Raw genomic sequence first — 12,990 nt, 5'->3', positions numbered from 1 at the left:
CCCGGTATCAGACGGTTCCTCGTGTCCTACGGTTCCCAGTATCAGACGGTTCCCCGTGTCCTACGGTTCCCAGTGTCCTACGGTTCCCCATGTCCTATGGTTCCCGGTATCAGACGGTTCCTTATGTCAGTTCCTCTTAAATCAGCAGGCCAGGAACTTCGTTTTATCCTGACGTTCTCTGTGAACACGACCTGAGGTTGTGTAATCCAGGTTCTGGTGGTCCCACTCGTCTCCAGGCGGTGTGTAATGAACTGGGGGTGCGTCCAATCAGCAGCCTTGTGCTCTGGGAAGATAATTTCCTGCAGATTGTTGCTTTCTAAGGAGTTAAAACTGCATTTCGTCCTCCAGCTGGTCTCCGGAAAGCACCCGCTCAAGGTTGTTGATGAAGTCAACCACGTCGTTCTCTGCAGATGAAAGTGTAAATAAAGTTGTGAGCGTGACTGCTTGGAGGTCTGCTCTCATGTTGCAGCTTGTTGGTTCTTATCAGAATTCCTGAGTTTAGTGGGAACAGAAAACCTGGCATGACGCATGAGGCTCTTTCGGGGGGGGGGGGGGATTCCACACAATCATCCTGGTTGTTTCCACACCGCAGTCAGAAACCCAACACCTCATTCATCTCTCCTGCAGAAAATGACATTTGTCCAGCGCTTTCTCCCACTGAGTCTGGATGAGATCCTCCCTCCATCACCCAAATGAAAACTTTTAGCAGAATGAAGCCAGAGGTCGGCAACAAAAGCCCCAGCTCGTCCAGGAGACGTCCTGCTTCAGAGGAGGAAGATTTACAGAGTTCATCATGTTACGCAGATGTTTTCAGTAAAGCTTAGTTTATCCTGTCAATGGAGTCATGATGGGGTGGTTGGAAACGGATCTCCTGCCCCCTGGTGGACACGCTTTGCACAGCAGTAAGGTTGACATTACACAGGATGAACAGTAAATATGGTCAACCAGTCATCCCAGTAAGTCCCAGTTTCTGACCAGAGACAGGGGAAAATCTGGGAATGATGCCGCTTAACTGGGAATTCAGAGGACACTTTACTGGTTGTAAGCTTCAGTCTTCCAGGTCTGGGAAGCCTCCTGTTTGGATTGACTTGTTGACCTGTTGCTGTTCAGTTGTTGACTCGTTGCTGATAACAGACTTCCAGCCTGTGCTTTGTTCTGATTGGTCCTCAGTGCAGACTTCCAGCCTGTGCTTTGCTCTGATTGGTCCTCAGTGCAGACTTCCAGCCCGTTCTTTGCTCTGATTGGTCCTCAGTGCAGACTTCCAGCCTGTGCTTTGCTCTGATTGGTCCTCAGTGCAGACTTCCAGCCTGTGCTTTGCTCTGATTGGTCCTCAGTGCAGACTTCCAGCCTGTGCTTTACTCTGATTGGTCCTCTGTGCAGACTTCCAGCCTGTGCTTTGCTCTGATTGGTCCTCAGTGCAGACTTCCAGCCTGTGCTTTGCTCTGATTGGTCCTCAGTGCAGACTTCCAGCCTGTGCTTTGCTCTGATTGGTCCTCTGTGCAGACTTCCAGCCTGTGCTTTACTCTGATTGGTCCTCTGTGCAGACTTCCAGCCTGTGCTTTACTCTGATTGGTCCTCTGTGCAGACTTCCAGCCTGTGCTTTGCTCTGATTGGTCCTCTGTGCAGACTTCCAGCCTGTGCTTTACTCTGATTGGTCCTCTGTGCAGACTTCCAGCCTGTGCTTTGCTCTGATTGGTCCTCTGTAAAGCAGTATGCTGAGCTATAAATACTTGAATCTAATGTGAGTCTCAGTTGGCAGCAGAGCTGTGTTGCCTTACTGAAACTTGTTGACGTTTGTACGTGAGCTGGGTCCGTCTGCCGGCTTTTCTGGAAGCTATGGGAGACTTTTGGGGAGACATAGCCAGTCAGAGGATGGCCAGAGGGATGTCGCTGGTATGTCTGCTTTTAAGGAACATGCTTTGAGTGTCATGTTTGCAGCTGCCGTCCTGTTTGACAAGCTGACTCTTCTGGTTTGTGGTTCTCATGTCTATCTTGGCTTTGCAACATTAGAGGAAATGAGCCGTTTAACAGGAACAGAGCTGAATGTCTGCAGAGCAGCAAATATTAACTTCCTGCCTCTTCATGCAAGCAGAAACATGCAAACATCTGTTATCATCTGTTTCCGTCTGGGTTTCATGCCGACTGATCTGAAAACAAAACGTGTCCCGTAAACTCTTTAAAGCCTCTCAGAAATGAAGCGGCAGCACTGCGCCTGTGTTGGACCCCCAGGTTTCCTCCTGCAGCAGGTAACTTCTCTCTGGGAATCAGTTCATTCACACTGCATCCACAGGCTGAGATTCTGATCACCAATATCTGAAACCAGATCCTTAAACCCTCTCCAGATTCCTTCAGGGTTCAATTTTATTCTTGAAACCCTCAAACTGGAAGTTTCTGGCAGATTTTCTGTCTGGAATCTTCTCTTTAATCTCCAGTTAAGAGGACAGACTCGTGTATGAAGACCAGATCGTCTCATTGCAGTCAAATCAAGAAACCGAAAACTAAGTCCAGTACCTGGAATGGTTTGGAGGTCAGTAGAAGACATTGTTTATTAACTCAGACACCTGTAGGATGAGGTGTTGCTGATCTGGAACTTGTTGACTTCTAGTCATATTTGTGCTGCTGACTTGCAGACTTGTTACAGATTAGTTTAAGTTGTTGGGGACTCGCTGCTGTTTGGTCTTTGATTTGTTGGTGACTCGTTGACTTGTTGAATTCAATTCAATTCAACTTTATTTATATAGCGTCAAATCACGGCAATGCCATCTCAAGACGCTTTACAGACAGGGGAAAACATAATGAAAGCCAATTCATAACAGCCTATATAAGGAAACCAACAGATGGAGTTGAGTCCAACTCAATCTCCCATCCTGAGCAAGCACACTGGCGACAGTGGGAAGGAAAAAACTCCCTTTTAACAGGAAGGAAACCTCCGGCAGAACCCGGCTCAGGACAGGCAGCCATCTGCCTCTGCTGTGTGGGGGGAAGAGGACAGAAAGACAACAGACAACAGGAACTGCTACTCCCGGCCAGGGAGACCTGCTGAGACAGGAGACATACATGTTAATGATGCAACACTGTTATGGGGGGGATTAAAGAGAGAAGCTCAGTGTATCAGGAAATGTCTCTCAGCAGTCTAAACCTATAGCAGCATAACTAAGGGATGCTAACCATCCCTAGCTATAGGACTTATCAAAAGGACTTGTTCTTGACTTGTTGCAGACTTGTTGACTTGTAGACTTGTTGCAGACTTGCTGCAGACTTGACTTGTTGATTTGTTGCAGACTTGTTGACTTGTTGTAGACTTTTTGCTGCTGACTTGTTGACTTGTAGACTTGTTGCTGCAGACTTGTTGACTTGTAGATTTGTTGTAGGCTTGTTGCTGCAGACTTGTTGACCTGTAGACTTGTTTTTTGCAGACTTGTTGACTTGTAGACTTGTTGCTGCAGACTTGTTGACTTGTAGATTTGTTGTAGACTTGTTGCTGCAGACTTGTTGACTTATAGACTGGTTGTTGCAGACTTGTTGACTTGTTGCTGCAGACTTGTTGACTTGTAGACTTGTTGCTGCAGACTTGTGGCTGCAGACTTGTTGCAGACTTGTTGCTGCAGACTTGCTGCAGACTTGCAGACTTGTTGCTGCAGACTTGTTGCAGACTTGTTGCTGCAGACTTGCTGCAGACTTGTTGCAGGCTTGTTGCAGACTTGTTGCTGCAGACTTGCAGACTTGCTGCTGCAGACTTGTTGACTTGTAGATTTGTTGTAGGCTTGTTGCTGCAGACTTGTTGACTTGTAGACTTGTTGCTGCAGACTTGTTGCAGACTTGTTGCTGCAGACTTGTTGCTGCAGACTTGTTGCTGCAGACTTGTTGCAGGCTTGCTGCAGACTTGCTGCAGACTTGTTGCTGCAGACTTGCTGCAGACTTGCAGACTTGCTGCAGACTTGTTGCAGACTTACTGTAGACTTGTTGCTGCAGACTTGTTGCTGCAGGCTTGTTGTTGCAGACTTGTTGCTGCAGGCTTGTTGTTGCAGACTTGTTGACTTGTAGACTTGTTGCTGCAGACTTGCTGCAGACTTGCTGCAGACTTGTTGCAGACTTGTTGCTGCAGGCTTGTTGCAGACTTGTTGCTGCAGACTTGTTGCTGCAGACTTGCAGACTTGCTGCAGACTTGTTGTTGCAGGCTTGTTGCAGACTTGTTGCGGCAGACTTGCTGCTGCAGACTTGTTGACTTGTAGATTTGTTGTAGGCTTGTTGCTGCAGACTTGTTGACTTGTAGACTTGTTGCTGCAGACTTGTTGCAGACTTGCTGCAGACTTGTTGCTGCAGACTTGTTGCAGACTTGCTGCAGACTTGTTGCAGACTTGTTGCTGCAGACTTGTTGCTGCAGACTTGTTGCAGACTTGCTGCAGACTTGTTGCAGACTTGTTGCTGCAGACTTGCTGCAGACTTGTTGCTGCAGACTTACTGCAGACTTTTTGCTGCAGACTTGTTGCAGACTTGCTGCAGACTTGTTGCAGACTTGTTGCTGCAGACTTGCTGCAGACTTGTTGCTGCAGACTTGTTGCTGCAGACTTGCAGACTTGCTGCAGACTTGCAGACTTGCTGCAGACTTGTTGCTGCAGACTTGTTGCAGACTTTTTGCTGCAGACTTGTTGCAGACTTTTTGCTGCAGACTTATTGCAGACTTGCTGCAGACTTGCTGCAGACTTGTTGCAGACTTTTTGCTGCAGACTTGTTGCAGACTTGTTGCTGCAGACTTGTTGCTGCAGATCTGTTTCAGACTTGCTGCAGACTTGCAGACTTGCTGCAGACTTGTTGCTGCAGACTTGTTGCAGACTTGTTGCTGCAGACTTGCAGACTTGTTGCTGCAGACTTGTTGCTGCAGACCTGTTTCAGACTTGCTGCAGACTTGCAGACTTGTTGCTGCAGACTTGTTGACTTGTAGATTTGTTGTAGGCTTGTTGCTGCAGACTTGTTGACTTGTAGACTTGTTGCTGCAGACTTGTTGCTGCAGACTTGTTGCTGCAGACTTGTTGCTGCAGACTTGTTGCAGGCTTGCTGCAGACTTGCAGACTTGCTGCAGACTTGTTGCAGACTTACTGTAGACTTGTTGCTGCAGACTTGTTGCTGCAGGCTTGTTGTTGCAGACTTGTTGCTGCAGGCTTGTTGTTGCAGACTTGTTGACTTGTAGACTTGTTGCTGCAGACTTGCTGCAGACTTGCTGCAGACTTGTTGCAGACTTGTTGCTGCAGGCTTGTTGCAGACTTGTTGCTGCAGACTTGTTGCTGCAGACTTGCAGACTTGCTGCAGACTTGTTGTTGCAGGCTTGTTGCAGACTTGTTGCGGCAGACTTGCTGCTGCAGACTTGTTGACTTGTAGATTTGTTGTAGGCTTGTTGCTGCAGACTTGTTGACTTGTAGACTTGTTGCTGCAGACTTGTTGCAGACTTGCTGCAGACTTTTTGCTGCAGACTTGTTGCAGACTTGCTGCAGACTTGTTGCAGACTTGTTGCTGCAGACTTGTTGCTGCAGACTTGTTGCTGCAGACTTGTTGCAGACTTGCTGCAGACTTGTTGCAGACTTGTTGCTGCAGACTTGCTGCAGACTTGTTGCTGCAGACTTACTGCAGACTTTTTGCTGCAGACTTGTTGCAGACTTGCTGCAGACTTGTTGCTGCAGACTTGCTGCAGACTTGTTGCTGCAGACTTGTTGCTGCAGACTTGCAGACTTGCAGACTTGCTGCAGACTTGTTGCTGCAGACTTGTTGCAGACTTTTTGCTGCAGACTTGTTGCAGACTTTTTGCTGCAGACTTGTTCCAGACTTGCTGCAGACTTGTTGCAGACTTGTTGCTGCAGACTTGCTGCAGACTTGTTGCTGCAGACTTGCTGCAGACTTTTTGCTGCAGACTTGTTGCAGACTTGTTGCTGCAGACTTGTTGCTGCAGATCTGTTTCAGACTTGCTGCAGACTTGCAGACTTGCTGCAGACTTGCAGACTTGCTGCAGACTTGTTGCTGCAGACTTGCAGACTTGTTGCTGCAGACTTGTTGCTGCAGACCTGTTTCAGACTTGCTGCAGACTTGCAGACTTGTTGCTGCCGACTTGCAGACTTGTTGCTGCCGACTTGCAGACTTGTTGCTGCCGACTTGCAGACTTGTTGCAGACTTGTTGCTGCAGACTTGTTGCAGACTTGTTGCTGCCGACTTGCAGACTTGTTGCAGACTTGTTGCTGCAGACTTGCAGACTTGTTGCTGCCGACTTGCAGACTTGTTGCAGACTTGTTGATGCAGACTTGTTGCTACCGACTTGCAGACTTGTTGCTGCAGACTTGTTGCTGCCGACTTGCAGACTTGTTGCAGACTTGTTGCTGCAGACTTGCAGACTTGTTGCTGCCGACTTGCAGACTTGTTGCAGACTTGTTGCTGCAGACTTGTTGCTACCGACTTGCAGACTTGTTGCTGCAGACTTGTTGCTGCCGACTTGCAGACTTGTTGCAGACTTGTTGCTGCAGACTTGTTGCAGACTTGTTGCTGCAGACTTGCAGACTTGTTGCTGCAGACTTGTTGCTGCAGACCTGTTTCAGACTTGCTGCAGACTTGCAGACTTGTTGCTGCAGACTTGTTGACTTGTAGATTTGTTGTAGGCTTGTTGCTGCAGACTTGTTGACTTGTAGACTTGTTGCTGCAGACTTGTTGCTGCAGACTTGTTGCTGCAGACTTGTTGCTGCAGACTTGTTGCAGGCTTGCTGCAGACTTGCAGACTTGCTGCAGACTTGTTGCAGACTTACTGTAGACTTGTTGCTGCAGACTTGTTGCTGCAGGCTTGTTGTTGCAGACTTGTTGCTGCAGGCTTGTTGTTGCAGACTTGTTGACTTGTAGACTTGTTGCTGCAGACTTGCTGCAGACTTGCTGCAGACTTGTTGCAGACTTGTTGCTGCAGGCTTGTTGCAGACTTGTTGCTGCAGACTTGTTGCTGCAGACTTGCAGACTTGCTGCAGACTTGTTGTTGCAGGCTTGTTGCAGACTTGTTGCGGCAGACTTGCTGCTGCAGACTTGTTGACTTGTAGATTTGTTGTAGGCTTGTTGCTGCAGACTTGTTGACTTGTAGACTTGTTGCTGCAGACTTGTTGCAGACTTGCTGCAGACTTTTTGCTGCAGACTTGTTGCAGACTTGCTGCAGACTTGTTGCAGACTTGTTGCTGCAGACTTGTTGCTGCAGACTTGTTGCTGCAGACTTGTTGCAGACTTGCTGCAGACTTGTTGCAGACTTGTTGCTGCAGACTTGCTGCAGACTTGTTGCTGCAGACTTACTGCAGACTTTTTGCTGCAGACTTGTTGCAGACTTGCTGCAGACTTGTTGCTGCAGACTTGCTGCAGACTTGTTGCTGCAGACTTGTTGCTGCAGACTTGCAGACTTGCAGACTTGCTGCAGACTTGTTGCTGCAGACTTGTTGCAGACTTTTTGCTGCAGACTTGTTGCAGACTTTTTGCTGCAGACTTGTTCCAGACTTGCTGCAGACTTGTTGCAGACTTGTTGCTGCAGACTTGCTGCAGACTTGTTGCTGCAGACTTGCTGCAGACTTTTTGCTGCAGACTTGTTGCAGACTTGTTGCTGCAGACTTGTTGCTGCAGATCTGTTTCAGACTTGCTGCAGACTTGCAGACTTGCTGCAGACTTGCAGACTTGCTGCAGACTTGCAGACTTGCTGCAGACTTGTTGCTGCAGACTTGCAGACTTGTTGCTGCAGACTTGTTGCTGCAGACCTGTTTCAGACTTGCTGCAGACTTGCAGACTTGTTGCTGCCGACTTGCAGACTTGTTGCTGCCGACTTGCAGACTTGTTGCTGCCGACTTGCAGACTTGTTGCAGACTTGTTGCTGCAGACTTGTTGCAGACTTGTTGCTGCCGACTTGCAGACTTGTTGCAGACTTGTTGCTGCAGACTTGCAGACTTGTTGCTGCCGACTTGCAGACTTGTTGCAGACTTGTTGATGCAGACTTGTTGCTACCGACTTGCAGACTTGTTGCTGCAGACTTGTTGCTGCCGACTTGCAGACTTGTTGCAGACTTGTTGCTGCAGACTTGCAGACTTGTTGCTGCCGACTTGCAGACTTGTTGCAGACTTGTTGCTGCAGACTTGTTGCTACCGACTTGCAGACTTGTTGCTGCAGACTTGTTGCTGCCGACTTGCAGACTTGTTGCAGACTTATTGCTGCAGACTGGATCCTGCAGTAGATCTAAATAGAGAAATGGGAGTTCCAGATCTGATGTAGTGATTTGGCTTCATGCAGTCATATGACGGTGAAACGCGGCGTAACGCATCAGCTGCTGCGTCGCATGTCTTCACTTCCTGAAAGCCGGCTCCGTTTCACCTCAGAGGAGAACATACGTGTTGACAGGAAGAAGGAACCCTCTGAGCCGCGTGGGAAATCTATAATTAACCTCAGTGATCCGGATGAATCCGTCTCGCCTTTCTGAGCATCCAACAGCTTTTTTTGACCGCTGGACTGTTTTGATGACATCTTCAGAACGTGTTGCCTGATGCTTCCTGTCAGTGTGATAGACAGGAGTCCTTCCTCCTGATGAAGAGGAGAAGATCCCTGGTTTAATCCAGATTTTGGACCCTAATCTCTGACAGAACCAGCAGGATTTCTCTTTCGTTGACTTGGTTCTGCTGCTACAGTTTTTCCAGCTTTTGTCGCTTCTGTTCCCACGTTGGACAGAAGTGTCGCATCAGATTCAAAACAAGCTCATATTTTCTATCAAATGATGAAACGCCTCATTTCATCATATCATCTGACAAATTGTGTCTTATGCTGGGAATAAAAGATGACCTGATGGGATTATAAAATCAGTAACACTGAGCAGGGATGACGACGCCTATCTGCCTGGTTTTCCTGTTTTACCAACATAAATACAAGAATAAACAAATAAAATGACAGGAATTAAATAAAAATACAAGAATAAATCAATTGAAATGCAAACAAAACCAGTAAAATGTATTAAAGTGTAAATAAAACTCTTAAAAATGACTAAAGAAATTTCAGGTTACATCACATTTTATAAATTGCCTAATGGCAAATTTTTAAAATATTTTTGTAAAATTTATTCGCAAATTAATTAGTTGATTGAGCCATTTTTATATTTATGTATTGAATTTTAATTTTGGCAACTTCAGGATCCAGACAAAAACTGCTTAGTCTTGTTCAGTACGATAAAACTACACTAAACTGTCAAGAACTACTTGAAACTGCTGGAACCAGATAAACATTGTTTAGACCAGGAGTGTCCAGCTCCAGGATCACAATCCTGCAGGTTTTCCATGTTTCCCTGCTCCAACACACCTGCCTCAAACTAATTAGTCACTGTGCAGAACTTCGTTGGATCCATTTAAAGGAAGCCAGGTGTGTTGGAGCAGGAATACATGGAACGCCTGCAGAACAGCGGTCCTTGAGGACCGACTTTGACCGACCCGTGGTTTAAACTGAGTTTTTCATAATGGAAATCAAAACTGGTTTAGGTGTGAAGCAATTTAAACCAGTATGAAGCAGTTTAAACCAGTATGAAGCCATATGAAACAGTCTGAACCAGTATGAAGCCGTATTAAGCAATTTGAACCAGTATGAAGCAGTTTAAACCAGTATGAAGCCATATGAAACAGTCTGAACCAGTATGAAGCCGTATTAAGCAATTTGAACCAGTATGAAGCAGTTTAAACCAGTATGAAGCCATATGAAACAGTCTGAACCAGTATGAAGCCATATTAAGCAGTTTAAAACCAATATGAAGCAGTTTAAACCAGTATGAAGCCATATGAAACAGTCTGAACCAGTATGAAGCCGTCTGAACCAGTATGAACCAGTATGAAGCCGTATGAACCAGTATGAAGCCGTATGAACCAGTATGAACCAGTATGAACCAGTATGAACCAGTATGAAGCCGTATGAACCAGTATGAAGCCGTATGAACCAGTATGAAGCCGTATGAACCAGTATGAAGCCGTATGAACCAGTATGAAGCAGTCTGAACCAGTATGAAGCAGTTTAAACCAGTATGAAGCACTCTGAACCAGTATGAACCTAAGTTTAAATGTGATAAACATTAATTAAACGTAGGTTATGAGCTGTGATGTGAAAAGTATTGTCATGGCAACAAGGACCTCACAGATGTGGAGTTCCAGCTGGTTGAATTGATGATGATGATGATGTTGTGTGTGTTGCAGGGGAACGATGAAGAGGCAGTTTTGGACCAAGGGAACACAAGCTCCACCCTCCATACCAACTTTGAAAAAGAGGAACTAGAGAGTAAGTTTGCACAAGTGTACATATAAACATGTAAATACACACACACACACACACACACACACACACAGCATTGTAAAGCTTGTACCTGCAGTCCGACAGACTCTGTGTGTCTAAACGTGGAAACAGACTCCAGCTGGATCTTGTGTTTCTATGCTGGTCTTGAGCAGACGAAGCGACATGTACATGATTGTGAGGTTGATGTGGAAGGAAGTGGTTCAGCTGGAAGATCTGCTCGTTAGTTTCTGAACTTCATTCTTTTCCACAGCCTGTTTAGAGCTGATGAGGCTTTAGTCTGTGATCCAAAGCATGACGTCATTCTGATGGTTAGGGTTCATTTCTCGTCTCGTCTCGTCTTCGTGCCACTTATCCGCGGTCGGGTCGCAAGGCAGCAGCCTAAACCCAGACGCCCAGACTTCCCTCTCCCCAGCCACATTTGCCAACTCTGCGGGGGGATCCCGAGGCGTTCCCAGGCCAGCCGAGAGATATAATCCCTCCAGCGTGTCCTGGGTCTTCCCCAGACCCCGAGATATTTAAACTCCTCCACTTGAGACAGGACCTGACTCCTGACCCGGAGAGGGCAATCCACCCTATTCCGGCTGAGGACCATGGTCTCTGATTTGGAGGTGCTGATTCTCATCCCAGCCGCTTCACACTCGGCAGCGAATTGCTCAATTGAGAGCTGGAGATCAGGACCAGATGAAGCCAACAGGACCACGTCATCCGCAAAAAGCAGGGACCCAATCCTGAGGCCACCAAGTCTGATCCCCTCAACACCTCGACTGCACCTAGAAATTCTGTCCATATAAGTTATGAACAGAATCGATGATAAAGGGCAGCCTTGGCGGAGTCCAACCCTCACTGGAAACAAATCCAACTCCGTCGTACAGGGACCGGACAGCCCTTACAAGGGGGTCCGGTACCCCATACTCCCGGAGTACCCCCCACAAGAGCCCCCTGGGGACACGGTCGGACGCCTTCTCCAGGTCCACAAAGCACATGTAGACTGGTTGGGCAAACTCCCATGCCCCCTCCAGGACCCCAAAGAGGGTATAGAGCTGGTCCACTATTCCGCGACCAGGACGAAAACCACACTGCTCCTCCTCGATCCAAGATTCGACTATCCGGCGGACCCTCCTCTCCAGGACCCCTGAATAGACCTTACCAGGGAGGCTGAGGAGTGTGATTCCCCTGTAATTGGAACACACCCTCCGGTCCCCCTTCTGAAAAAGGGGGACCACCACCCCAGTCTGCCAGTTCAGCGGTACTGCCCCCGATGTCCACGCGATGCTGCAGAGGCGTGTCAGCCAGGACAGCCCCACAGCATCCAGAGCCTTAAGGAACTCTGGGCGTATCTCGTCCACCACCTCAGCGACTTCAGCCCCAGAGATAGGAGAGTCCACCAGCTCTGCTTCCTCATCGGAAGACGTGTTGGTAGGATTGAGGAGGTCTTCGAAGTATTCCTTCCACCGACCCACAACGTCCCGAGTTGAGGTCAGCAGCTCCCCACCTCCACTGTACACAGTATTGACGGAGCACTGCTTCCCCCTCCTGAGCCGCCGGATGGTGGACCAGAATCTCCTCGAAGCCGTCCGGAAGTCTTTCTCCATGGCCTCGCCGAACTCCTCCCATGCCCGAGTTTTTGCCTTGGCGACAGTCGAAGCCGCATGCCGCTTAGCCCGCCGGTACCCATCAGCTGCCTCCAGAGTCCCACAGGCCAAGAAGGCCCGATAGGACTCCTTCTTCATCTTGACGGCATCCCTCACTGCTGGTGTCCACCAACGAGTCCTGGGATTACCGCCACGACAGGGACCGACGACCTTACGGCCACAGCTCCAGCCGGCCGCCTCAGCAATAGAGGTACAGAACACAGCCCATTCGGACTCAATGTCCCCCGCCTCACTCGGGACATGGTTGAAGCTCTGCTGAAGGTGGGAGTTGAAGCTCGCTCTGACGGGGGACTCAGCCAGACGTTCCCAGCAGACCCTCACAACACGTTTGGTCTGCCAGATCTGACTGGCCTCCTCCCCCACCATCTGAGCCAACTCACCACCAGGTGGTGATCAGTTGACAGCTCCGCCCCCCTCTTCACCCGAGTGTCCAAGGCATGTGGCCGCAGGTCAGACGATACGACTACAAAATCCATCATCAAACTGTGGCCTAGGGAATCCTGATGCCAGGTGTACATATGGACACTCTTATGCTGGAACATGGTGTTTGTTATGGACAATCCATGACGAGCACAGAAGTCCAATAACAAAACACCATTTGGGTTCAGAGGGGGGGGGACCATGCCTCCCAATCACTCCCCTCCAGGTCTCACTGTCATTGCCCATGTGAGCATTGAAGTCCCCCAACAGAACTATGGAGTCCCCAGAAGGAGCACCCTCCAGCACTCCCTCCAAGGACTCCAGAAAGGGTGGGTACTCTGAACTGCTGTTCGGTGCATAAGCACAGACAACAGTCAGGACCCGTCCCCCCACCCGGAGGCGGAGGGAAACTATCCTTTCATCCACCGGGGTAAACCCCAACGTGCAGGCACCAAGCTGGGGGCTGATGAGAATGCCCACACCTGCTCGGCGCCTCCCACCATGAGCAACTCCAGAGTGGAAGAAGGTCCAGCCCCTCTCGAGGGTACTGGTTCCAGAGCCCAAGCCATGCGTCGAGGTGAGTCCAACTATATCAAGCCGGAACTGC

General features: G+C 48.6%; 1 protein-coding gene across 1 annotated transcript in view; it reads left to right on the top strand.

The window, feature by feature from the left end:
• The first annotated feature begins 1,758 nt into the window (after nucleotides 1-1,758).
• The window catches only part of LOC306756118 (sodium bicarbonate cotransporter 3-like), a 75,555-nt gene continuing 64,323 nt past the window's right edge, over nucleotides 1,759-12,990 (top strand). Inside the window, exons 1-2 of the mRNA XM_079240780.1 lie at nucleotides 1,759-1,893; nucleotides 10,215-10,296. Of these exons, the coding sequence (XP_079096906.1) occupies nucleotides 1,837-1,893; nucleotides 10,215-10,296 (139 nt within the window). The 5' untranslated portion in view covers nucleotides 1,759-1,836. The remainder of the gene's footprint in view (nucleotides 1,894-10,214; nucleotides 10,297-12,990) is intronic.

This window comes from Telmatherina bonti (genome assembly GCF_933228915.1).
Source record: "Telmatherina bonti genome assembly, chromosome: 5".
NCBI classification, from domain to species: domain Eukaryota; kingdom Metazoa; phylum Chordata; class Actinopteri; order Atheriniformes; family Telmatherinidae; genus Telmatherina; species Telmatherina bonti.
This window is presented reverse-complemented; position numbering and strand designations above follow the sequence as displayed.